General features: G+C 43.5%; 1 protein-coding gene across 1 annotated transcript in view; it reads right to left on the bottom strand.

Annotated features, from left to right (window-relative positions):
* LOC142661837 (espin-like) overlaps positions 1 to 25,189 on the bottom strand; it is a 127,614-nt gene that overhangs the window by 62,628 nt on the left and 39,797 nt on the right. Inside the window, exons 4-6 of the mRNA XM_075839450.1 lie at positions 24,585 to 24,767; positions 19,785 to 19,916; positions 2,980 to 3,193 (exon numbers count right to left, since the gene is read on the bottom strand). Of these exons, the coding sequence (XP_075695565.1) occupies positions 2,980 to 3,193; positions 19,785 to 19,916; positions 24,585 to 24,767 (529 nt within the window). The remainder of the gene's footprint in view (positions 1 to 2,979; positions 3,194 to 19,784; positions 19,917 to 24,584; positions 24,768 to 25,189) is intronic.

Here is a 25,189-nt window from a genome sequence, read left to right on the forward strand (position 1 = left end):
ACATACGACTTTTTGATCACTTTTTATTTCATTTTTTGGTAAAGGAAGTTACCAAAAACAAGCAATTCTGTAATAGTTTTTTATTGTTTTTTTTATCGGCATCCACAGTGTGCCCTAAATTACATGTTAGCTTTATTCTGCGGGTCGATACGATTACGGCGATACCAAATTTATATAGTTTTGTTTATGTATTGCAGCTTTTGCACAATAAAATCACTTTTTTTATAAAATCATTTGTTTTCTGTCGCCATATTCTAAGACCCATAACTTTTTTATTTTTGCGTGCACAAAGCGCTGTCAGGGATTATTTTTTGCGGGACGGATTGTCATTTTTATTAGTACTATTTTGGAGTAAATGTGACTTTTTGATCACTTTTTATAGCATTTTTTGGAAGGAGATGTGACCTAAAAACAAAGATTCTGGCGCTGTTTTTCATGGTTTTTTTTTTACGGCGTTCACCGTGCGGAATAAATTACATAATAGTTTTGTCGTTTGGGTCGTTACGGACGCGGCGATACTAATTATGTATAGTTTTTTTTATTTTTACGGTTTTTCCCATAATAAAAGACTTACTATGGGAAAAAAGTCAGTTTAGCTTTATTTTTATTTGAAACTTGTGGGTTTTTATTGTTTTACCACATTTTTATTAACTTTTTTTTACTTTTTTTACTTGTCCCACTAGGGGACATGAGGGCCTGATGCCCCGATCGCTACTCTAATACAGCTGTCACCCCGCGGTGATGGTGCCGGCTCTGCTTCTGAGCCTGCACCATCACTGCGCCGTACATGTACGGCGCTTTGCAGGAAGCACCTCCCAACAGCGCCGTATATATACGGCGGATGTCGGGAAGGGGTTAAAAATGACTAAGCTGTTCTGAGAAAAAAAAGTCTCTTAACAAAGTTGTACTGGGAGCAGTGAACTTGTCTCTACAAGATTAAGCAAATTATAATGTTTTATTAGTGTTATCATATAGAATATTATTTAAAGGGACATTAACCTTTTATTTCTACCTTCTAATGAAGTTTATGTTTGTTAGTTTTGTGTTCGTCCAATGGTATTTACAAGATCTTTTAGTTATAGATTAGAGATAATCTGTCCTGGAGATAAATGGGCTTCTTAAAACAGGTTTTCTAGTTGCACAGAATAGGTTTAAAACAGCCCAAAATGTAAAAGTAATAAAACTTCCCCATATATTTACCTTTCCAATTATTCACCAAACGCCGTTGACCGGGTCCCCTGAGTTTTACATATTGTTGTAATAGGGTAAACATGTTCCGTTCGTATGGATAACATGCCACCATGGTGGCTCGTGATTGGCCACAACAATCACGTGATGTGTCTAACCCCTGGGTGGCGGTAGCCGTGTATTTTCATTAAGTTAAGTATATGGGAAAGTTTTTAATTTTTGCATTTTTTAACTGGTCTAAACCTATTTTGTGCACCTGGAAAACCCCTTTAAGTTCCCCGGAACGTATCAATATTATTAACCACCCATTTTTTTTACACAGCCTTCTCGCATCACTCACTGACCTGGTATTGGGAACAATCTTGTTTCTAATTCTTCTGATCTGAATGGGCATATTAACGTGGAGTCCAAGGAGATCGGTGTTGGCCAAACAAGTGCCAACATATATTATGTCCAGGGCTATAACAACATTATTGGAGGTCCCAGGCCAAAAAAATTTCTGGTGAGGAACCCAACTCTTATTTTTATTTTATTTTATTTTTTTAAATATATCTCTAGTAATTCTTGTTAGGGTATGTTCACACGTAGTCAACCAAAACGTCTGAAAATCCAGAGCTGTTTTCAAGAGAAAACAGACCCTGCTTTTCAGACGTTTTTTTTACCAACTCGCAATTTTCGCGGCGTTTTTCGCGCCGTTTTCGCGGCGTTTTTTACGTCCATTTTTGGAGCTGTTTGCATTGGAGTGTATGAGAAAACAGCTCCAAAAACGTCTGAAAGAAGTGTCCTGCACTTCTTTTGACGAGGCTGTATTTTTACGAGTCGTCGTTTGACAGCTGTCAAATGCCGATGTGTAAATAACAGGTCGTCTGCACAGTACGTCGGCAAACCCATTCAAATGAATGGGCAGATGTTTGCCGACGTATTGGAGCCCTATTTTCAGACGTAAAACGAGGCATAATACGCCTCGTATACGTCTGAAATTTGGCCATGTGAACATACCCTTAATGTCATCATGTTGGTCCAGTATTTTTAGCGGTTATGTCTCATGCCATACGTAGTGGTATAGGAGATCACGGATTGGTGGTGTGGTTGTGGGCAGCAGCCTGTCCCTTACAGAAAGTAGCCGAGCCGAGAATATGCTCTCTCTGCTGTCTGAGGACCATTTCTAATAAGAGTAGGTGGAGGCCCCAAGGCAATTTCTCCATTTGTCCTCGCTATGAACCATCACTGATTAGGTCTATGGCCAACGTAAAAATTGGCAGGTGGTATCTGAAGTAACGCTACTCAGGATTGCGATCTTGAGTTCCGGTTCTGGTCTAAAGTTGGTCAAAGACATACATCCGGCCAATTTCCACAGGATGCCCAGATAATCTAATGTCTATAGGGACAGTCCTCTGGAGATAAGCGGTGCTAGATGTGCCTGGCAGCTGCTTATCATCCCCTATTGAAATAACATTCTCCAAAGTGCCCTTAGTGGAGATGCCTGGGTTATATCAGTCTGGTGAATTCAAATGTGTATGGTAAGCTAAACGAATACAACAAGATGTCAAAGACAGAAAAAACAAATAAAATGGAAGAAGCAGGTCCCCCCAATGATTTAGGGCACTTAGTGATCCTCCAGTCTAACTGAGGACTCTGTTGGGTAATTCACCTCTATATAAAAAAAAACACAACATGGCATGGTATAAGATTTTTATGTAGTATCATTAGTATTGCTGGAAAAATGGCCGTTTTGATTGGGTGCAGATACCAGGTAAACTTTGGTACAGAAGTGGAAGGGGCGCTACTTACTTGGACCTGTATGTTGGTTTAATTTCTTATCTCCCACACTAGATTGGCTGGAATTACAGGAGTCGTAGTTGGACAGAGTACTAGATGGTGAACCAATGTCAAAGTGGGCCGGTTGGGTAGACATTGTGGTATTTGGAGAGGACATTCCTGAGTCTGGCTGCTTCAGCTCCATGTCTGCCGATGGATCCCTTGACAAGACACGGTGTTCGACACTCTACAAAATGAATGGAAAAATGGGTCAAAGCAGAGTTATTTTGGTTCATGAAGCCCCATCCAGTCCGAGAAAAGTCTGAAGGTCGTGCCGAGCCAAAAAGCATCATAGTCCAGAATTTCAGAACCAAGTTAAAGGCATTTAGGGACATTTTCAAATATCCTATTAGAGCATTCTGAGTTATTAGAGTGGCGCCCCTTATTCCCGACCTCAACAATGGGCTGCACAATACAATGGCTACAATGGGCATCGCTCTGGAGGACCCGGCATGTATGTGCATTAGAGGGACAGCATTTGGATTTCACTAGTCACCCTGCAATGCTTAAGGGGTAATTCCCATCCTAGAGATTTATGGCATATCCACAGGATATCACCGAGATAGTCGGCGTATAGTATGAACGGAGAGGTGGCTGCGTAACTGCCATAGAACAGAATGGAAAGAGTAGTGCAAACCACTCCATTTATTTTATTGTGCTAGAAAAATAAAAGCTTTATTCTGGTTTGTTGCCATAAGGCCCTATGTCCCTATGATAACACTGACAGAACAGTGGCTGTAATATAGATTTTATGGTAGTTCTCTTTTAAGTGAAATTTCAGTAACGTACATAACATACTGTATGAAGATTATATACATAAACTCCATTCACTAACCAGTGAAAAATTAGCAAATAATGTACAATATCCTACATCAAATACTGCACCATATAGTTAATTATCATGGTGTATTGATAATATTATTTACCTACTGCCTAGTATTAATTATTATGGCCAACCTGCGTAGAAAGCCTTGCACCTCTGCTGCTTGTACTGTATGGAACCTCAAGGTTCAAGTAAGAGAAGATCCCCCCCCCCCCATCCCCACCCCAGTGACATAAGTGAATAATGAATAGAGAAAGATTATGCTGGTCTCTGGGTGCCTTTAGTCTAAATTATTCAGAAACTTACAGCATTAAGCGGAAGGTCCGGTCACCTTAGAGATAAAAACAGACAGGTGAAATTATCGGACATGTGTTTTTGCAACCTGCCTCATATATTATTCACAATAAGGATAGAGAGCGATATGAAAGAGAGAGATAGAGAGAAAGAGAGAGATATGAAAGAGAGAGAGAGAGAGAGATAGATATGAGAGAGAGAGAGAGAGAGAGAGAGAGAGATAGATATGAGAGAGAGAGATATGAGAGAGAGAGATATGAGAGAGAGAGTGAGATAGATATGAGAGAGAGAGATAGATATGAGAGAGAGAGAGAGAGAGAGAGAGAGAGATATGAAAGAGATAGATAGATAGATATGAGAGAGAGGGATAGATAAGAGAGAGATGAGAGAGAGAGATATGAGAGAGAGATATGAGAGAGAGAGAGAGATATGAGAGAGATATGAGAGAGAGAGATATGAGAGAGATATGAGCGAGAGAGAGAGAGAGATATGAGAGAGATATCAGAGAGAGAGATATGAGAGAGATATGAGCGAGAGAGAGAGATATGAGAGAGATAGAGAGAAAGAGAGATATGAAAGAGAGAGATAGAGAGAAAGAGAGAGATAGATATGAGAGAGAGAGAGAGAGAGAGAGAGATATGAGAGCGAGAGAGAGAGAGAGATATGAGAGAGATAGATAGATATGAGAGAGAGGGATAGATATGAGAGAGAGAGAGAGAGAGATATGAGAGAGAGAGATATGAGAGAGAGCGAGATATGAGAGAGATATGAGAGAGAGAGAGATATGAGAGAGATATGAGAGAGGGAGATATGAGAGAGAGAGAGAGATATGAGAGAGAGATATGAGAGAGAGAGAGAGATATGAGAGAGATATGAGAGAGAGAGATATGAGAGAGATATGAGCGAGAGAGAGAGAGAGAGATATGAGAGAGATATCAGAGAGAGAGATATGAGAGAGATATGAGCGAGAGAGAGAGATATGAGAGAGATAGAGAGAAAGAGAGAGATATGAAAGAGAGAGATAGAGAGAAAGAGAGAGATAGATATGAGAGAGAGAGAGAGAGAGAGAGAGATATGAGAGCGAGAGAGAGAGAGAGATATGAGAGAGAGAGATAGATATGAGAGAGAGAGAGAGAGAGAGAGAGAGAGATATGAAAGAGATAGATAGATAGATATGAGAGAGAGGGATAGATAAGAGAGAGATGAGAGAGAGAGATATGAGAGAGAGATATGAGAGAGAGAGAGAGATATGAGAGAGATATGAGAGAGAGAGATATGAGAGAGATATGAGCGAGAGAGAGAGAGAGATATGAGAGAGATATCAGAGAGAGAGATATGAGAGAGATATGAGCGAGAGAGAGAGATATGAGAGAGATAGAGAGAAAGAGAGATATGAAAGAGAGAGATAGAGAGAAAGAGAGAGATAGATATGAGAGAGAGAGAGAGAGAGAGAGAGATATGAGAGCGAGAGAGAGAGAGAGATATGAGAGAGATAGATAGATATGAGAGAGAGGGATAGATATGAGAGAGAGAGAGAGAGAGATATGAGAGAGAGAGATATGAGAGAGAGCGAGATATGAGAGAGATATGAGAGAGAGAGAGATATGAGAGAGATATGAGAGAGGGAGATATGAGAGAGAGAGAGAGATATGAGAGAGAGATATGAGAGAGAGAGAGAGATATGAGAGAGATATGAGAGAGAGAGATATGAGAGAGATATGAGCGAGAGAGAGAGAGAGATATGAGAGAGATATCAGAGAGAGAGATATGAGAGAGATATGAGCGAGAGAGAGAGATATGAGAGAGATAGAGAGAAAGAGAGAGATATGAAAGAGAGAGATAGAGAGAAAGAGAGAGATAGATATGAGAGAGAGAGAGAGAGAGAGAGAGATATGAGAGCGAGAGAGAGAGAGAGATATGAGAGAGATAGATAGATATGAGAGAGAGGGATAGATATGAGAGAGAGAGAGAGAGAGATATGAGAGAGAGAGATATGAGAGAGAGCGAGATATGAGAGAGATATGAGAGAGAGAGAGATATGAGAGAGATATGAGAGAGGGAGATATGAGAGAGAGAGAGAGATATGAGAGAGATATGAGAGAGATATGAGAGAGAGAGAGGGAGAGAGATATGAGAGAGAGAGAGAGAGAGAGAGATATGAGCGAGAGAGAGAGAGAGATATGAGAGAGAGAGAGATATGAGAGAGAGAGAGAGAGAGAGAGAGAGATATGAGAGAGAGAGAGAGAGAGAGATATGAGAGAGAGAGAGAGAGAGAGAGAGATATGAGAGAGAGAGAGATAATATCTATCTAAGTATACACAATTCTCCATGTAGTGCAGAAACAGATGCTATAATATAAATCGGATATTCCATCACAATGTACAGTACAAGGATACAGAATATATCTGATACTGTAGAATTATCTCTGTATATCCCTCTGCCCCGGCACTCGTTACAATCTGTTAGCTGTTCCTCTCGCTTCTCACATACTAATGACACCAATTACCCCTCGTTCCAGCTCTTCCTCCTCAGGTGAGTCGCCATATTGGCAGTCACTGGCACAATACCCCTAGAATAACTATAATAAAGGATTCTTACATTCCCCATGTCAGCGTCCAAGGCGGGGAAGTTCTCTCTGAAAGTTTTCCGGACGCTCCTTGTCCTCCGACAACCGAAAGACAAATGTCTTATTCTTTCAGAAAGGAAGAAGGAATAAAGACTCACGCGGCCTAACCCGCTGCTGCCCCATGGGAGCTCTGAAACTGTCTCAGGTCTTCTGGGAGTTCCCTTTGCAATAATTATTTTTGCTGTTAAAGGTTAGAACATTGCATTACCATCTGCCAGACAGACTGGAACATGCCGCCAATCGGTTTTTATTAAAAGAATAGATACAAAGTAACAATAGGCAGTAGGGAATAGTAAATACAGCAAAATTCCATTATTCCAGCACCTGATGGTCCAGAAATCCAGAAGAGGCTGGACGCAGCCGCAGGGTTAAGGGAAGCCGGCATGACCGTCCTGGTAGGGAAAGGGTTAATGAGGTGAGGGAAAGTTGGGTTGGAAGGAGCTGAAGGAGGGACGGGGAGGAGTTAAGGGGGACGGGGGGGGCTGTTACTGCGCTTCCCGCTGTTTCTCGGCATTGAGCCGGAAGCAGCGGGAGGAGTAACATACAATAAGCAAGCTCCCCGTTGCCCGGTTTTTAGAAATGGCAGAAGCCATTATGTTAGAGCGGCTGCGGGCCGCTGCTGTGCACCACGGTCCCGGATGGCTAGAGGAGACCGTGGCTGCAATAACGAGGATCCCGGACGCCGTTTCGCCACGTCGGGCACGGCGTTCGGGGTCTGTTGAAAGGGACAGGCTCCCCTCCCCCGGCCCCCTTACGAGCATGGCTATGGCGGCGGGGGGGGAGTCGGCAACAACCGCTCCTGCGCTGGGCAGGCAGAGAGCGGTGCCAGGGGTGACGGCGATGCAGGCTGGGTCGACCCGTCCCTCTCGGCGGTCCCGACCTCCAGAGCGCCTCAGTCCGGAGGTAGTCCCGCGGACACGGCGTCGCAGAGGGAGCCCGATCCCGGACGCTGCAGGCCAGGCAGCTGGGAGGACCGCCCCTTCCCAGGCCCTGCGTCCCGGCAGGAATCCCAGGCCGCGACGGGGTCCGGCGGTAAGCAGGGAGTCGCAGGCTGGGCTCCCTGTCACCCCTCCCCCATCAGATGGAAGACGTGGAGAACAAGGTACGGCCGCCCCGCATGGTGATGTTCCGGCCAGGGGGCAGGCTTCGTCAGGATCGTCTAGACGGACGCCTAGAGCTGCAGCGACGTCGAGGCAACAGGTCCGGTCGGAAGTCTGGGTCCCGGCGGTCGGGCGGCAGGTTGCCGGCCCATTGGTCAGCGCGTCCTCATCCCCGTTCCGAAGAGGTCGTTGGGAGGGACAGTCGTCGGCGAGAGAAGAACTGGAGGAAGGTGAACTGGACGTGTATCGTCGAGGTCAGGATGGTCCGGCTGACGGGAACACAGCGCCTGTGCAGCCCGGTGAGTGTATAACTCCATCATTGTCTTATCCAGCGATTTTTATGTCGGGTGTCGGCGGGGGGGCTGCTAGCATTGCATCGGGGGCTGGTAGTGGCGCGGGCGGACGCGACGGAGCGGGTTTGGCAGATTTAGTGGGTTGCTTACGGGAGCTGGTGGGGCGCCTGGATAGGGCCGCGGCGCCGGTAGTAACGGAAGTGTCTCCTGCGATAGTTTGGGAAGGCCCCAGGGACGTGGGATCGTTACAGGCGCGTCCTGCGGTGGCGGTTAGAGAGGCGGTCGCGGTGTCGGTACAGACCGAGGCACAGAAGGACGGCGATCGAGTGCGTATGGACGATCGTGCTCGGGGGGAGGTGTATGTTTGTTTTGAGGGTCCGTTGGGTGCGCATTTAAAGCAGGAGGTGCGCGATCGGATCTGGAAAGACGAATATGTTGAAATTTTTTCTCTCTTGCCGCTGGCTAAATTTAATTTGGATAAGAGCAAGCGGGATGAGAGTAAAAAGGACGAGGAGGAACGGCGGCGGTATAGGCTGATCCCGCAGACGTTCGTTAATTGGTCGCAGGCGTTCGCCATATTGGCTAGTGTGATAGGGGAAAAGGCGCCGGAAAATTGTTCGGCGCTGTTTTGTTATTTTGATGCCATTGGGGAGGCTCATAGGGCGTATGGGGGTCAGGCGTGGCTGCGATATGATGAGCAATTCCGTCAGCGGAAGGCGGTTCGGCCGGCGATTCGGTGGGACCAGAAGGATATTGCTCTCTGGTTACGGGTTACGGCTCCGGTTAGGCAGCCCTTTCCCGGGAGCGGTGGCCAGGGAGGCCAGTCTAGTCAGAGTGGACAAAGCGGCGGGGGAAAGGCGGGGTTTTGCTGGCAATTTAATGAAGGTCAGTGCAAGTTCGGGGCCACGTGCAAGTTCAAGCACGTGTGCTCCGAGTGTAATGGTGCATCACACGGGGCGGCAAAATGCCTGCGAAAAAAGAGGTCAGGGAACCAGCACGGGACTGGTCAAGGGGGTGTCGCCGGTGAGGGTGGAAAGGATGGCCCCTTATCTAAATGAGTATCCGGATAGGGCGGCAGCTAAGTTGCTTTATGAAGGGTTTCGTGTTGGGTTTGTTATTCCTCCACCTCCTTATGAGGTTCCGGTTACGCGGAGGAATTTAAAATCGGCTTACTTGCATGCGGAAGTCGTGTCGGAAAAGTTGTTAAAAGAAGTTTCGTTGGGTCGCATGTCGGGGCCATTTGTTGAGTCGCCGGTAAAAGATTTAGTTGTGTCCCCTTTGGGTATTGTCCCTAAACGCGAGCCCGGAAAGTTTCGTTTGATTCAACATTTATCGTATCCCAAAGGTTCGTCGGTAAATGACGGGATTGATCACGAGTTGTGTTCCGTAGTTTATACCTCATTCGATAAGGCGGTGGGGTTAGTGCGGGCTGCGGGCCCTGGGGCGCTGCTAGCAAAAACTGACATCGAGGCGGCGTTCAGGTTGTTGCCGGTTCATCCAGAAAGCCAACGGCTGTTGGGTTGTTTTTGGAATGGGGCTTTTTACGTGGATCGGTGCCTTCCGATGGGGTGTTCCCTTTCTTGTGCATACTTCGAGGCGTTTAGTAGCTTCGTGGAGTGGGTAACGAGGGGGGCATCCGGGGTCGACTCGTTGATCCATTACTTGGATGATTTTTTGTGCGTTGGCCCGGGGGGTTCGCCGGTTTGCGGTAATCTGCTTCATGCTCTACAGAAGGTGGCGAGGGATTTTGGGATTCCTTTGGCGCCGGAAAAAACGGAGGGCCCGGTAGCGACGATTTGTTTTTTGGGAATCGAAATAGACTCGGTGGCAATGGAGTGTCGTCTCCCGGCGGATAAGTTGGGTGCTTTGAGGCTGGAGGTTCGACGGGCTTGTAGAAGGAAGAAAATGTCGCTGAGGGAGCTTCAGTCGCTGCTGGGGAAGTTGAATTTCGCTTGCCGGATTATGCCGATGGGAAGGGTGTTTGGTAGAAGGTTGGCGGCGGCAACGGCGGGAGTGCGTGCGCCGCATCATTTTGTGCGGCTCAAGGAGGAGCACCGAGCTGATCTTCAGGTTTGGGATGACTTCTTGGGCCAGTACAATGGTCGCTCGCTATGGATGGCCCCAGCGCAGGATACGAGTGATTTGAATATTTTCACGGATGCGGCTGGGGCGGGTGGCTTTGGAGCTTACGGGGGAGGTCCGTGGTGCGCAGGTCAATGGCCGGCTAGCTGGGTGTCCAGTGGACTCACGCGGAATCTGGCCCTGCTCGAGCTGTTTCCCATCGTGGTGGCGGCTACCATTTGGGGGGACAGGCTCAGGGATAAGAAGGTCCGTTTTTACTGCGACAACATGGGGGTGGTGCTTGCCATTAACAACATCACGGCGTCTTCTCCTCCGGTAGTTCAATTGTTGCGACATTTAGTGTTGGTGTGTTTGTCGTTGAACGCGTGGGTGGTGGCGGTGCATGTCCCGGGTGTACGGAATTGTATTGCTGATGCTCTTTCTCGCTCGCAGTGGGACCGGTTTCGGCAATTGGCCCCGGGAGCGGAACGTCTCGGTTTGGCTTGTCCGGAGCATCTTTGGGATCTGGTATCGGTCCCGTAGAGCAGCTGTTACAAAGGTCTTTGGCGCGCACGACGTGGAGTGCTTATGCTGCTTGTTGGAGGCAGTGGGAGGAGTGGGTAAGAGAGTTGGGTGACGTCAATACGGATAGAGACAGGTTGGTGGCACTTTTGTATTGGTTAGGGGATGCCTGGGAGGCGGGGTTTTCAGTAGCGAAGGTGAACCGGTTCATATCTGCTGTGGCGTTTGGGCTTAAGTTGCGGGGCTTGCGGGATGTATCGAAGGAATTTCTGGTATCGCAGGCTTTGAAGGGGTTGCGCAGAGGTAGGGTGGAGGCGGATAGTAGAAGGCCGGTGTCGTTTGCTTTGCTTGGCTCGTTGGGGGGTTCATTAGCATCGGTATGTCGTTCTTCAGATGAAATGGATCTGTTCCGGTTGGCTTTTTCGTTAGCGTTCTTCGGAGCATTTAGAATAGGTGAGTTGGTGTCGCCAAGTACTAAACAGGCAGGGGGGCTGAGATCTGGGGAGGTGAGCCTTTTTGCAGATCGGCTGGAGGTATGGTTGCGTAGATCTAAAACTGACCAAGTAGGGAAGGGTAAACTGATAGTTTTGTTCGCTCTCCCGGGGTCGGTCATGTGTCCAGTGGAGTGCATGCGGGGTTTTACGAGAAACAGGGGGTCTCCAGATTTGCCTTTGTTACGTCATGAGGACGGGTCGTTTTTGTCCAGGTTTCAGTTTGGAGCTGTATTTAAAAAATGTTTGACGGCAGTGGGGGTTGCGGCAGGCTCATATTCATCTCATTCCTTCCGGATTGGCGCAGCAACGGAAGCGGGGCGCTGGGGGTTGGACGACGAGGGGGTGAGGCGTATTGGTCGTTGGGAGTCTAAAAGGTTAAAGTCCTATGTCCGCCCCCATATGTTGTAATTTTGTTGTTTATGTTTGAAAATGTTATATGGTGGTGCCTAACTGTGTTTTCCGTTTCAGATTCGCCTCCTTGTCTGGTGTGGTTGATGGGTCATTCGTACGTGCACTGGGTGGCTTTGAGGGCGGACGTCCGCCCGGATGGTCGCCAGTTGCGCATTCCGCGACAGGATGCGGTTGTGCATTGGCTGGGTTTTAGAGGTATGTCTTGGAACAGGGTGTTGGCGGAATTCCAGACATATGTGCGGCTTGATAGGGTTCCGGAGGTGCTAGTGTTGCACGTGGGTGGGAATGATTTAGGAGTCCGCCCTTTTCGTGAGTTGGTGCGGGATATCAAACATGATATGTTGTGTTTGTGGGTATCTTATCCCAAGTTGGTGGTAGTGTGGTCGGACATAGTCCCAAGAAAGCATTGGCGGTTAGCTAGATCGGTGGAGAGAGTCAATAAGGCTCGCATAAAAGTCAACCGGGCGGTGTCTCGTTTTGTGGCAAAGAACGGGGGCATTTGCGTGAGGCATAGGGATTTGGAGTCAGGAGTGGGGAATTTCTGGAGAAGTGACGGGGTTCATCTGACCGAGGTTGGCATTGATCTTTGGAGTTTGGCGATAGCAGAAGGCATAGAAAGGGCGGTGGTGGTGTGGAGGAACTCACAGGCTTAAGGTGGTCAAGGCCTGTTTCGCGGTGGCGGGGGGAGTCCTTGAGGCCAGTCAGTACAAAATGGTGGGGGGGTCGCATCGGGGGTATGCGTCCCCCAAAAAAGGTACATGGTTGAAGACTTCATCGGGTGTTATCCCTTTGAAGTGGTCTTCTGGTAGAAGGTATATCACTTGAAGGCTTCATCGGGTGTTATCCCTTTGAAGTGGACTTCTAGTGGTCGGTATATCACTTGAGGGCTTCATCGGGTGTTATCCCCTTGAAGTGGACTTCTAGTGGTTGGAGCCATCTGCAGAGGTGAACGGTGCTTCCGAGCTGGTTTACGGCTGGAGGTAATTGGTGGTTTGCAGATGGCTAATTCGGTGTGTTCTTGAAAGGAACATCTGAAGGGGCTTCAAGGACTTCCTCTGCTCGGGTTAATGTTAACGTTTAATTGTTATTTATGATTCTGACCCATGTTGGGTCATGTGAATTATTAGGAGGAATTCTCTGGTGGATTCCTAACTAGTTATCCGAATGTTTCGGATTTAAATTGTTTTTATAAAACTGTGAAATTAATAAACGGCTGCTGTGGCCATTTCACATCCAACCTCGGTGTCATGTGTCTTTACTAAATGGGGGTGGGGGGATAGTATGGTCTAAGGTTAACACACGACTCTACCTAGGCAGGTCATGCTAAATATTCCCTTGCGGGATTAGTAGGAAGTAATTTGATAATCCAGCACTTGACTCCATACGTAGCATGGCCATGGGTTTACCACATATCCTCACCTCCGGGGTCGGGGTCCCAGAAACATAGAGATGCTGTGAACCCATCGCCAATGAGTAGGTGTGTGTGTGTATATTATATATATATAGGAATCCACACAAGGTCTCCATGGCAACACTGCAACTGTCTCAGTAGTGCAGCCTCAGGCTTTGGGCCTCTAAGTGATCTCAGCATAGGAGTAAGATAGAAAAAGAATGGCTTACCCATTTTTAATGTATACTGAAAGTCGTATATGTTTCTTCTGTTAGGACTCATTTAATGGGTTTGACATTCCCTCTTCTATTGGGAGCCAGGACCCCCAACGAAATAAAGTATTACATGGCGGTTCATTCATATGAATAACCAGCCACATGATAAATGGATGGCTCACGGACACCAGAATGGCTCCTTGTTCTAGATCATAGAGGTTTCCCAAGTGGGGGATCCCGGTCTATGATGTCTAAATGCCCTAAATTGGCATATGGACAAGGGGTTTGTCTTCATGAAACAAGCTCTTCGAGGACTCCGTTATATGGGGCTCTCGAAAGGAGCGGATATAAGGAATATTATGTCAGACGACCCCAACTCCTCTATTGCGTTTATAAAACACCCATTACTGACTGGGTGGAGTCCGATATCGGGTATAAAAGGGTTGTCCGAGACTTAAAGAAATTAAATAGGCTGCTAGGTGTTATACAAAAATAAAAATAAAAAATACTCACCGTGTGGTCCCGGTTGGTCTTTGTTTTTTTTCTTGCAGTGATGACGTGGATTTTCAAGAACCGTCTGAGAACCACCGTAGCGTCGGTGCTTGAGCAGCAGGGGATTTAACATGTATGTATTGTTGTTGTTTTTTTTTTTATAACATTATCCTGCAGCCCATTACATTTCTTAAAGTCTCGGACAACCCCTTATCCACCAGTCACTGTATCAATTTTGTAAATTGTAAAGGAACACTTCAGGCAAAACTGATACACTGTATGATGCCTTGTGCAGTGCCGGAGGGGACGGAGAATGACACAGGGCTGGTCACTTTGGTGTTCTTTCGATTCATGTGTCATGCTCCGCCCCTTCAGGCCTTGCACTAGGTATAATACATTGTATCAGTTTTGCCCAGACTTTTCCTTTAAGGATCAAGAAATTAAAATCAAATCAGGTCACTGACAGAAGGGAGTAATTGCAATAGTTTTACAGGATCCGGTGCCCTAGAAAAATACAGCGACTGGAGAATGAGGTCGCAATTTATTTTAAACTTGTCCATTTATGTTCTTGTTATACTGTTGTATGAAATGATAGACAGATAGACAGATAGACAGGATAGACAGGATAGACAGGATAGATCTCAGCAGCCCCATAGAAATGAATGGAGCGATGGTCGAGCATCCACACCACCGCTCCATTCCTATGGGGCTCCTAGGAATGGCAAGGTAAGCCCATTCTCGTGATCGGTGGGGTTGGCAGCCTTATGACCCCCATCGATCAGCTACTCTAAAAAGATGATAATTAATGATTCTGTTTAAAGGGAATGTCCACCTTTTAATACCATGTCCTCCTTAGGTCTAACATTCTGTACCCATTATTAGCTTAATATATCTTTATAGCGGTCCAGTATTCGGTGCTTATTCATTTCTAATACATCTTTAGAACAGTCAGATCTCCATTTTTCTGATACAGAGCTCCAAATCTTCTGCAAAGACAGAGTTAAATGATAAATTCAGCAGCCGCCACTAGGGGGAGCTTAGGAGCCTACTGAATACTGTTTAGTAATTGAATTCAATAGTAACACAGTATGCAGTACCTTCCTAAGGACCCCCATTATTTAAGCCATGACTAAGGACCTAGTGAAGGTCTGAAACGCGTAGGCTACCGCCTATCTTTCTTCTTCTCTGTACTTTGGACGATACCCACCTGTCACTAACTGTTGCTCGTAGCTTCTCTGCTACGATTTTAACCAAGACAAAATAAAACTTGGGGACAGATTCCCGTTTTAACAGAAATTGCACTCTCAGCGCTGGATCCAACTCCCCTGTTTATGAAGTAACACAGTATGCAGTACCTTCCTAAGGACCCCCATTATTTTAATTTATGTCTATGCAGGGGATTTGGAGCTGTGTATCAGAAAAATGGAGATCTGACTGTTATAAAGATGTATTAGAAATGAATACGTTTGTAGAACTAAAATTATTAGTTCAAACTAATAAAAATACAACTGTAAAATATAGAAAAATAAAAACTTTCTAATATACTCATCATTGAAATTCTTATCCTTTCCCCCCACTGCCAGTCTCCCTCTGACCATTCTTACTATTAACCTAAAGACAGTAGAGTGGAGGTGAGAAAATAGAGCAAACCATGACTGAAGGATCAGACTACACAGGGTTTATTTGTAGTCTGTTACCATGGAAACACACAGATAGGATTTTTTGTATCAAAACTATTTGCAAAGCTGCTTCATTTTTTTAATTCTAGATGCAATAAAGATAGAAAAATGGTTGCAAAAGTATTCATACCCCTTAAGCCTATATTCAATACAAGGAATAAAGAGTAAAATAGGAAGCTCAATTTATTTTATGGTCACTGTATTCTATGATTGTGGGGGATTAATGTAGCATCACACTGGTGGCCTCTATACAATTTCCATCCACAGAATTTAAGGGGTTGTATAGGATTAGAAAAATAGGTCTCCTTTCTTCTAGAAACAGCGCCACACCTGTCCACTGGTTGTATATGGTATTGCAGAACTGCTTTACTAGGGTATGTGCACACACACTAATTACGTCCGTAATTGACGTACATATTTCAGCCGCAAGTACCGGACCGAACACAGTGCAGGGAGCCGGGCTCCTAGCATCATACTTATGTACGATGCTAGGAGTCCCTGCCTCGCTGCAGGACAACTGTCCCGTACTGTAATCATGTTTTCAGTACGGGACAGTTGTCCTGCAGCGAGGCAGGGACTCCTAGCATCGTACATAAGTATGATGCTAGGAGCCCGGCTCCCTGCACTGTGTTCGGTCCGGTACTTGCGGCCGAAATACGTCCGTCAATTACGGACGTAATTAGTGTGTGTGCACATACCCTTAAAGTAAATGGGGCTGAGCTGCGGATAGGCGTGGTGCTGTTTTTGGAAGAAGACAACCATGTTATTTTTAATTCTAGACATCCCCTTTAAGGGGCGGTACACACTGGTCGTATTCAGTACAGAGTGATTAGCGGATTTGGATCCCCGGCTGCTGCTTTCCTCTATTACCTGAATCGCTTACTCTTGCAAAGCTGCAGAGAAACTTCATTTTAACAGTGCAAACTGATTATTTACAGCAGCAGGTAATATGTGTATGTAACGTAATAGTCTCTGGTACCAGGAAAGTCATGACAGGCCTGCTGCCATGGGACTAAAGTAGTTTCCATTCTATTCACAAGACACAGTGGACAGATCATTAATTTCCTCTCCCCAATGCCTGGCAGGATCCTGTGCGAGATAGTAACTGAATAACCCACGGAGCTATCGCTGCGGAAATCAGATCGAGCTTGATTATGTTAAGAACAGATGTATTCACAGGTCTGAGCAGCTTCTGTCCCATGCATATACCTATGGCACCACTCATAATAATTGGTTACGTTGAGAAATGTCCTAAGAGATTTAAAAAAAAAAAAATAATCAGCTATTTTCCCAGAAACAGCGCCGCTTTCATCTATAGGTGGAGCCTGGTATTGCAACTCAGCCCCATTCAAATGAATAAGTAGGAGCTGCAATACCAGAAACAGCCCATAGACAAGAGTGGCGCTGTTTCTGGGAAAATAGCAGTTGAGTAATTATACAGGTACTTGGTTTTACTTGTTTTGCACGGTTACAAGTTCTATGATGTTTTCTTCTCCATTCATGTCTAAAGCTAAATTGTGAATGATTTACGCCCTGATCCAGAATCACTACAAATTGCTTAAATATTTTTTTATAAAAAAACTTTAGTATTTCTGATGGTATGATTTGCTAACATGTTGGTCTACACTTAAGTTGTTAGGTCACATGTTCGACAGTGGGGGTGGAGCTGAACTGCTGACTGTTTCCAAGGGCAACCATCAGAGTTTTGAAAGCAGCCCTGCGTATAGATGGAGAACATGACATAAAAAGTTTCTGATTATTTTACAGATTAAACGGAAAATTTTATAAAAGTGAAATTCCCATATAAGCAGATCCCTCCAAATAGTAATTGCTCCTTTACACTGCCCCATCGGAGAAGTCATAATAAGTTGGATTGGCTGATAAATCACCCACAATTTTTACAACCCTCCCCCCGCGGTGGGGCACATTTTAAAAATAATAATGGGGTAATTAGCATGTGATATTTTCTGCGGTTTTGCTGTGATTGCGAACATGGTATTAGGGTGTGTTCAGTCGGGAAACCCCTCAATGGAAAGGCAAACGGAAACCATAGCTTCCGTTTGCATTACCATTGATCTCAATGGTGACGGATACTTTGCTAATGGTTGCCGTTTGTCACCAGTGTGAAAGGGTTCTGTTTTTTTGACGGAACCAATAGCGCAGTCGAGGTTTTCCCATAACCATTATTTATCACCTATCCACAGGATAGGTGATAAACATCTGATCGATTGGGGTCCGACCACTGGGATCCCCACTGATCACGAGAATGGGCTTACCTTGCCATTCCTGAACTTCCCATAGGAAAGGAGCGGTAGTGCACGTGATCAGCCGCCGCTTCATTCATTTCTAGGGGGATGCCGCAGATAGCGCCAAAGAGATTAATGGAGCGGTGGTCGAGCATACATACTAGTGCTCCAGGAATGGCATTGTAAGCTGGTTCTCGTAATGGTTGGGGGTCCCAGTGGTCAGACCACCACCTATCAGATATTTATCTCCTATCCAGTGGATAGGTGAAAAATAATGATTATGGGAAATCCCCTTTAACCACTGTACAAATCTAAGTTCTGTAACTTTCTAATATAGTGTAGAAAGTACCTCATATATTGCTTCAAGATCTCTGCTTGCTGTCAGTAAATGGGAATATTCTTCTTTACACCCAGGTGGCTTAAAACCCATACAGACCCAAGTCCCAGTTCACACAGTTTTTTTTAACGCTGATTTTGATGCAGAAACAGTGTCAGAATCCGTGCCAAAAACTTCAGAAAATTATTTCAAAGGGAGGCGTTTTTTTCCCGTGGCAGCTTTTAGTCACTCGCGGTAAAAAAAAAAATAATAAAAAAAATCGGCATGCTCTTTCTTGCCGTGGTTCCACCTCTGACCTTTCATTGAAATCAATGAGATGCAGATAAAGCACTTTTTGTGGCGTTTTTTGCCCATGGCGCTCAATGGCCGCAGGTGAAAAAGGGCCACAAAAAAAGCAGCCGAAACTGTGGCAAGAAAGTGCAGGCAGGTCAAAATCTGAAGAAAAAAAAACGGAGTAAACAGAGCCTAATACTTCCCACAGCTGAGGGTTGTGTACAACGTATCCAGTCTGGGCAATCCTCTAAAGAGCTAAACAGACTGGAAAGCAAACGGATACATTTTACCTGCACTAATACATTGTAGCAAACCAGAGAGATATTGTGATGATTAAGGCCTCATGCACACTTCCATTACCGCTTTTACGGCAGTTTTTCACGGATCCGCGTGTCTGTTTTGGTATCCGTGTGTACTCTGTGTCCGTTCTGTGTTTCAATTTAAAACCACCGTTGTGCTTCCGTGTTTCCGTTAAAAAAACGGAAGGTATTGAACTTCATTTGAACTTGTCACGTGTCCCAGTCTGTGAACTTTGGCACACCCTGCCGTTGCTAGGGCAACGGATCCGTCAAAAACGAATGGCACACAGAAGCTTTCCGTGCACCGTCCGTTTTTTTGACGGACCCATTGACTTCTATGGACCCCATGGTCACGGAATCACTGACAAAAGTAGGACATGCTCTACTTTTGACGGAACGGAACAACGGATCCGTCAAAATAACGGAAGCGTGCATGGGCCCATTGAAATGAATGGGTCAGGGTACTATCAGTGACAAAAACGGAGAGCACCCTGAAAAACAGAAGTGGGCATGAGACCTAAAGGGGTTGCGACGGATTTCTTACTTTTTTTTTTTTATCGGATATTTCTGGTAATAGAAAATGAAGCCACAAACCAACATAAAGATATTAACAATGTTGGCCTGTTAGCCCCCTGTAAGCCAAAAAGAAGATGATCTATACATTGTAGATGTGAGAAGTATTAAATATATACAGGTTTGCAGCCACTGGATGTAACCAATAATATTTCCATTCACTGACAACAAGCAGAAATCTCAAAATTGGTTAAGATTTGAAATACAAAAGCATAATAGAAAGTTGCATAACTTTTTTTTATTATTATTTTTACTATATACCGTATTTATATAAGCAAAAACCCTTCAAAACAAAAACGTTGACAAAAAAACATTAGCGACATAATCAGGGCTGGATATCTATTAGGTACAAGACGCCGATGCCTATGGACCACCCTGCTAGAAAAATCCCCTGGCCCTTGGTGTAGGGCCCGATCCTCTATTCAATACTTATAACATGTGATATACTTCTGCGGAGGATACACATCTATACTGGCCGATCTGGTTCTTACCGGAGATATTCTACCTACAGGTTCCGGATCTGTAATCCACTACTTATTGTGCGGATGAATGACTAAGCTACAGCTGAGAAGGGGTTAAACAAGGTACCAGTCTCTATATGTACAAGCTATTTGACAATGGACTGGAGAACAATCAGTATAAAGCTTTACCATGTTTTCCACCGTCCTTAGATATTTAGCACAATGCATGTGTCCATTATATTCCGCCAAGTCGGCAGCCGTGTACCCATCGTGGTCTCTGATCCCAAGTTTAACACCATTTACGACGAGAATCTGGCAGCACTGAAATTCAGAACGGAAACAAAACATATGTTATTATCAATTACTGGTTATTACGATCAGTGAATTTCATACACAACATTAGCACTTCCCGCCCTGGCCACCAGGGGGAGAAATATTAAGGCCGAGACTCAACAATGGATTGTGGATCTTTTGATATTTATTTATATCTACATTTTAATTTAAAAGGGAACTGGTCACTAAGATCGTGCCGCCTGATATGAAGAAAGCATGAGTTACTGACAGGGATATAATAAAAGCATAGGTAAAAATAAAACAAAACAAAAATGTAAAAAAAACGCTGACACGTTTACGGGAAGTCCTACCTGATACACTATGTCATAGCTTTTTTAATTTGCCAGACTTGGAGGTGGGGTGGTGGTGATGTATCAGATGGGTGACTTCCATCTGCCCTAGTCTATCTCCTTTCAATAGTTAGATTTTTGTACATAGGGGCAGTATTATAATAGTTATATTCTTGTATATAGGGGGCAGTATTATAGTAGTTATATTCTTGTATATAGGGGGCAGTATTATAGTAGTTATATTCTTGCACATAGGAGGCAGTATTATAGTAGTTATATTCTTGTATATAGTGGGCAGTATTATAGTAGTTATATTCTTGTATAGAGGAGCAGTATTATAGTAGTTATATTCTTGTATATGGGGGGTAGTATTATAGTAGTTATATTCTTGTATATAGGGGCAGTATTATAGTAGTTATATTCTTGTACAAAGGGGGCAGTATTATAGTAGTTATATTCTTGTATATAGGGGCAGTATTATAATAGTTATATTCTTGTATATAGGGGGCAGTATTATAGTAGTTATAGTCTTGTATGTAGGGGGCAGTATTATAGTAGTTATATTCTTGTATATAGGAGCAGTATTATAGTAGTTATATTCTTGTATATAGGGGCAGTATTATAGTAGTTATATTCTTGTATATAGGGGCAGTATTATAGTAGTTATATTCTTGTATATAGGGGCAGTATTATAGTAGTTATATTCTTGTATATGGGGGGCAGTATTATAGTAGTTATATTCTTGTATATAGAAGCAGTATTATAGTAGTTATATTCTTGTACAAAGGGGGCAGTATTATAGTAGTTATATTCTTGTATATGGGGGGCAGTATTATAGTAGTTATATTCTTGTATATGGGGGGCAGTATTATAGTAGTTATATTCTTGTATATAGGGGCAGTATTATAGTAGTTATATTCTTGTACAAAGGGGGCAGTATTATAGTAGTTATATTCTTGTATATAGGGGCAGTATTATAATAGTTATATTCTTGTATATAGGGGGCAGTATTATAGTAGTTATAGTCTTGTATGTAGGGGGCAGTATTATAGTAGTTATATTCTTGTATATAGGAGCAGTATTATAGTAGTTATATTCTTGTATATAGGGGCAGTATTATAGTAGTTATATTCTTGTATATAGGGGCAGTATTATAGTAGTTATATTCTTGTATATGGGGGGCAGTATTATAGTAGTTATATTCTTGTATATAGGGGGAGGTATTATAGTAGTTATATTCTTGTATATACAGTGAAGGAAATAAGTATTTGATCCCTTGCTGATTTTGTAAGTTTGCCCACTGTCAAAGACATGAACAGTCTAGAATTTTTAGGCTAGGTTAATTTTACCAGTGAGAGATAGATTATATAAAAAAAAAAAAAAAAAAAAAAGAAAATCACATATCACATTGTCAAAATTATATATATTTATTTGCATTGTGCACAGAGAAATAAGTATTTGATCCCTTTGGCAAACAAGACTTAATACTTGGTGGCAAAACCCTTGTTGGCAAGCACAGCAGTCAGACGGTTTTTGTAGTTGATGATGAGGTTTGCACACATGTTAGATGGAATTTTGGCCCACTCCTCTTTGCAGATCATCTGTAAATCATTAAGATTTCGAGGCTGTCGCTTGGCAACTCGGATCTTCAGCTCCCTCCATAAGTTTTCGATGGGATTAAGGTCTGGAGACTGGCTAGGCCACTCCATGACCTTAATGTGCTTCTTTTTGAGCCACTCCTTTGTTGTCTTGGCTGTATGTTTCGGGTCATTGTCGTGCTGGAAGACCCAGCCACGATCCATTTTTAATGTCCTGGTGGAGGGAAGGAGGTTGTCACTCAGGATTTGACGGTACCTGGCTCCATCCATTCTCCCATTGATGCGGTGAAGTAGTCCTGTGCCCTTAGCAGAGAAACACCCCCAAAACATAATGTTTCCACCTCCATGCTTGACAGTGGGGACGGTGTTCTTTGGGTCATAGGCAGCATTTCTCTTCCTCCAAACACGGCGAGTTAAGTTAATGCCAAAGAGCTCAATTTTAGTCTCATCTGACCACAGCACCTTCTCCCAATCACTCCCAGAATCATCCAGATGTTCATTTGCAAACTTCAGACGGGCCTGTACATGTGCCTTCTTGAGCAGGGGGACCTTGCGGGCACTGCAGGATTTTAATCCATTACGGCGTAATGTGTTACCAATGGTTTTCTTGGTGACTGTGGTCCCAGCTGCCTTGAGATCATTAACAAGTTCCCCCCGTGTAGTTTTCGCCTGAGCTCTCACCTTCCTCTGGATCAAGGATACCCCACGAGGTGAGATTTTGCATGGAGCCCCAGATCGATGTCGATTGACGGTCATTTTGTATGTCTTCCATTTTCTTACTATTGCACCAACAGTTGTCTCCTTCTCACCCAGCGTCTTACTTATGGTTTTGTAGCCCATTCCAGACATGTGCAGGTCTATGATCTTGTCCCTGACATCCTTAGAAAGCTCTTTGGTCTTGCCCATGTTGTAGAGGTTAGAGTCAGACTGATTAATTGAGTCTGTGGACAGGAGTCTTTTATACAGGTGACCATGTAAGAGCTGTCTATAATGCAGGCGCCAAGTTGATTTGGAGCGTGTAACTGGTCTGGAGGAGGCTGAACTCTTAATGGTTGGTAGGGGAGCAAATACTTATTTCTCTGTGCACAATGCAAATAAATATATATCATTTTGACAATGTGATTTACTTTATTTTTTTTATATAATCTATCTCTCACTGGTAAAATTAACCTAGCCTAAAAATTCTAGACTGTTCATGACTTTGACAGTGGGCAAACGTACAAAATCAGCAAGGGATCAAATACTTATTTCCTTCACTGTAGGGGCAGTGTTATAGTAGTTATATTCTTGTACATAGGGGGCAGTATTATAGTAGTTATATTCTTGTATACAGGAGCAGTATTATAGTAGTTATATTCTTGTATATAGAGGCAGTATTATAGTAGTTATATTCTTGTATATAGAGGGCAGTATTATAGTAGTTATATTCTTGTATATAGGGGCAGTATTATAATAGTTATATTCTTGTATATAGGGGTCAGTATTATAGTAGTTATATTCTTGTATATAGGGGGCAGTATTATAGTAGTTATATTCTTGTATATAGGGGGCAGTATTATAGTTATATTCTTGTATATAGGGGGCAGTATTATAGTAGTTATATTCTTGTATATAGGGGGCAGTATTATAGTAGTTATATTCTTGTATATAGGGGCAGTATTATAGTAGTTATATTCTTGTATATAGGGGGCAGTATTATAGTTATATTCTTGTATATAGGGGCAGTATTATAGTAGTTATATTCTTGTATATAGGGGCAGTATTATAGTAGTTATATTCTTGTATATAGGGGCAGTATTATAGTAGTTATATTCTTGTATATAGGAGCAGTATTATAGTAGTTATATTCTTGTATATAGGGGCAGTATTATAGTAGTTATATTCTTGTATATAGGGGCAGTATTATAGTAGTTATATTCTTGTATATAGGAGCAGTATTATAGTAGTTATATTCTTGTATATAGGAGCAGTATTATAGTAGTTATATTCTTGTATATAGGGGGCAGTATTATAGTAGTTATATTCTGGTACATAGGGGGCAGTATTATAGTAGTTATATTCTTGTATATAGGGGCAGTATTATAGTAGTTATATTCTTGTATATAGGGGCAGTATTATAGTAGTTATATTCTTGTATATAGGGGGCAGTTATTATAGTAGTTATATTCTTGTATATAGGGGCAGTATTATAGTAGTTATATTCTTGTATATAGGGGCAGTATTATAGTAGTTATATTCTTGTATATAGGTGCAGTATTACAGTAGTTATATACTTGTATATAGGAGCAGTATTATAGTAGTTATATTCCTGTATATAGGGGGCAGTATTATAGTAGTTATATTCTTGTATATAGGAGCAGTATTATAGTAGTTATATTCTTGTATATAGGGGGCAGTGTTATAGTAGTTATATTCTTGTATATAGGGGCAGTATTATAGTAGTTATATTCTTGTATATAGGGGGCAGTGTTATAGTAGTTATATTCTTGTATATAGGGGGCAGTATTATAGTTGTTATACTCAGAACTCAATATTTGAGATCAGGAAGTGAAGAATGTGCAGTTAAAATGGAATAAGTGAAAATTATCTATCTATTAAATGGCGTATTAGATTTTATGGACTGTAGCAGTGCACTCGCCTGCAGACTTGTGGTATTATGTATTCATAGAACGTCTTAGTGACTGATAAAATCTTTTCAGCACGTGACACTTTTTCAATATATGTTTATGAAATAAGAACTAAGCAACGAGAAATAAAAATAAATAAACCTCAAGTTCCCCATTCTCTGCAGCATCGTGTAGAGGTGACCCTCCAAAGTTATCAGTGCTCATGTCCCCTCCATGGAGAAGAAGCCAGCTTAAGACCTTGGCATGACCTCTACTGGCAGCAAAGTGCATGGCAGTCGCTCCATCTGCATCGCGCTCAGAAAGACTTATATCTGTACAACTCATCTGTAAGAAAAATATGGATAAAGAACATCTTCGAACAGGGACAAACCACTAGTTTTCACTGTGACTAACTCTTTACCACCTCTAGGTCTACTAAAGGCCAAATGGACACCACTTAAGGCAATGGCTCAGGGTACCCGTCCTTGGGCTGCCACTAATGGCATAGGCATAACTTCCACCTCCATATGACTACTAACCTATTCATAGTTGAACAGTTGAGGGTTCTTTTTGGCGGTGGGGCTGCACAATCTGTCCGGTCGCACAGGGCACGTCACCTGTCACTATTAAAGGGGAAGCCTAGGCACTTGGAGCTTTCACAACCAATCGAATACTTGGTGCCCAAGCCAATGGAAAGGCAGCTGTATCCTTTCCGTTTTTTGGAGTGGGTAGTATTTGGACATCTTACATTAATGTTCTTTGGGCAC

The sequence above is a fragment of the Rhinoderma darwinii genome, chromosome 10, assembly GCF_050947455.1.
Source record: "Rhinoderma darwinii isolate aRhiDar2 chromosome 10, aRhiDar2.hap1, whole genome shotgun sequence".
NCBI lineage: Eukaryota > Metazoa > Chordata > Amphibia > Anura > Rhinodermatidae > Rhinoderma > Rhinoderma darwinii.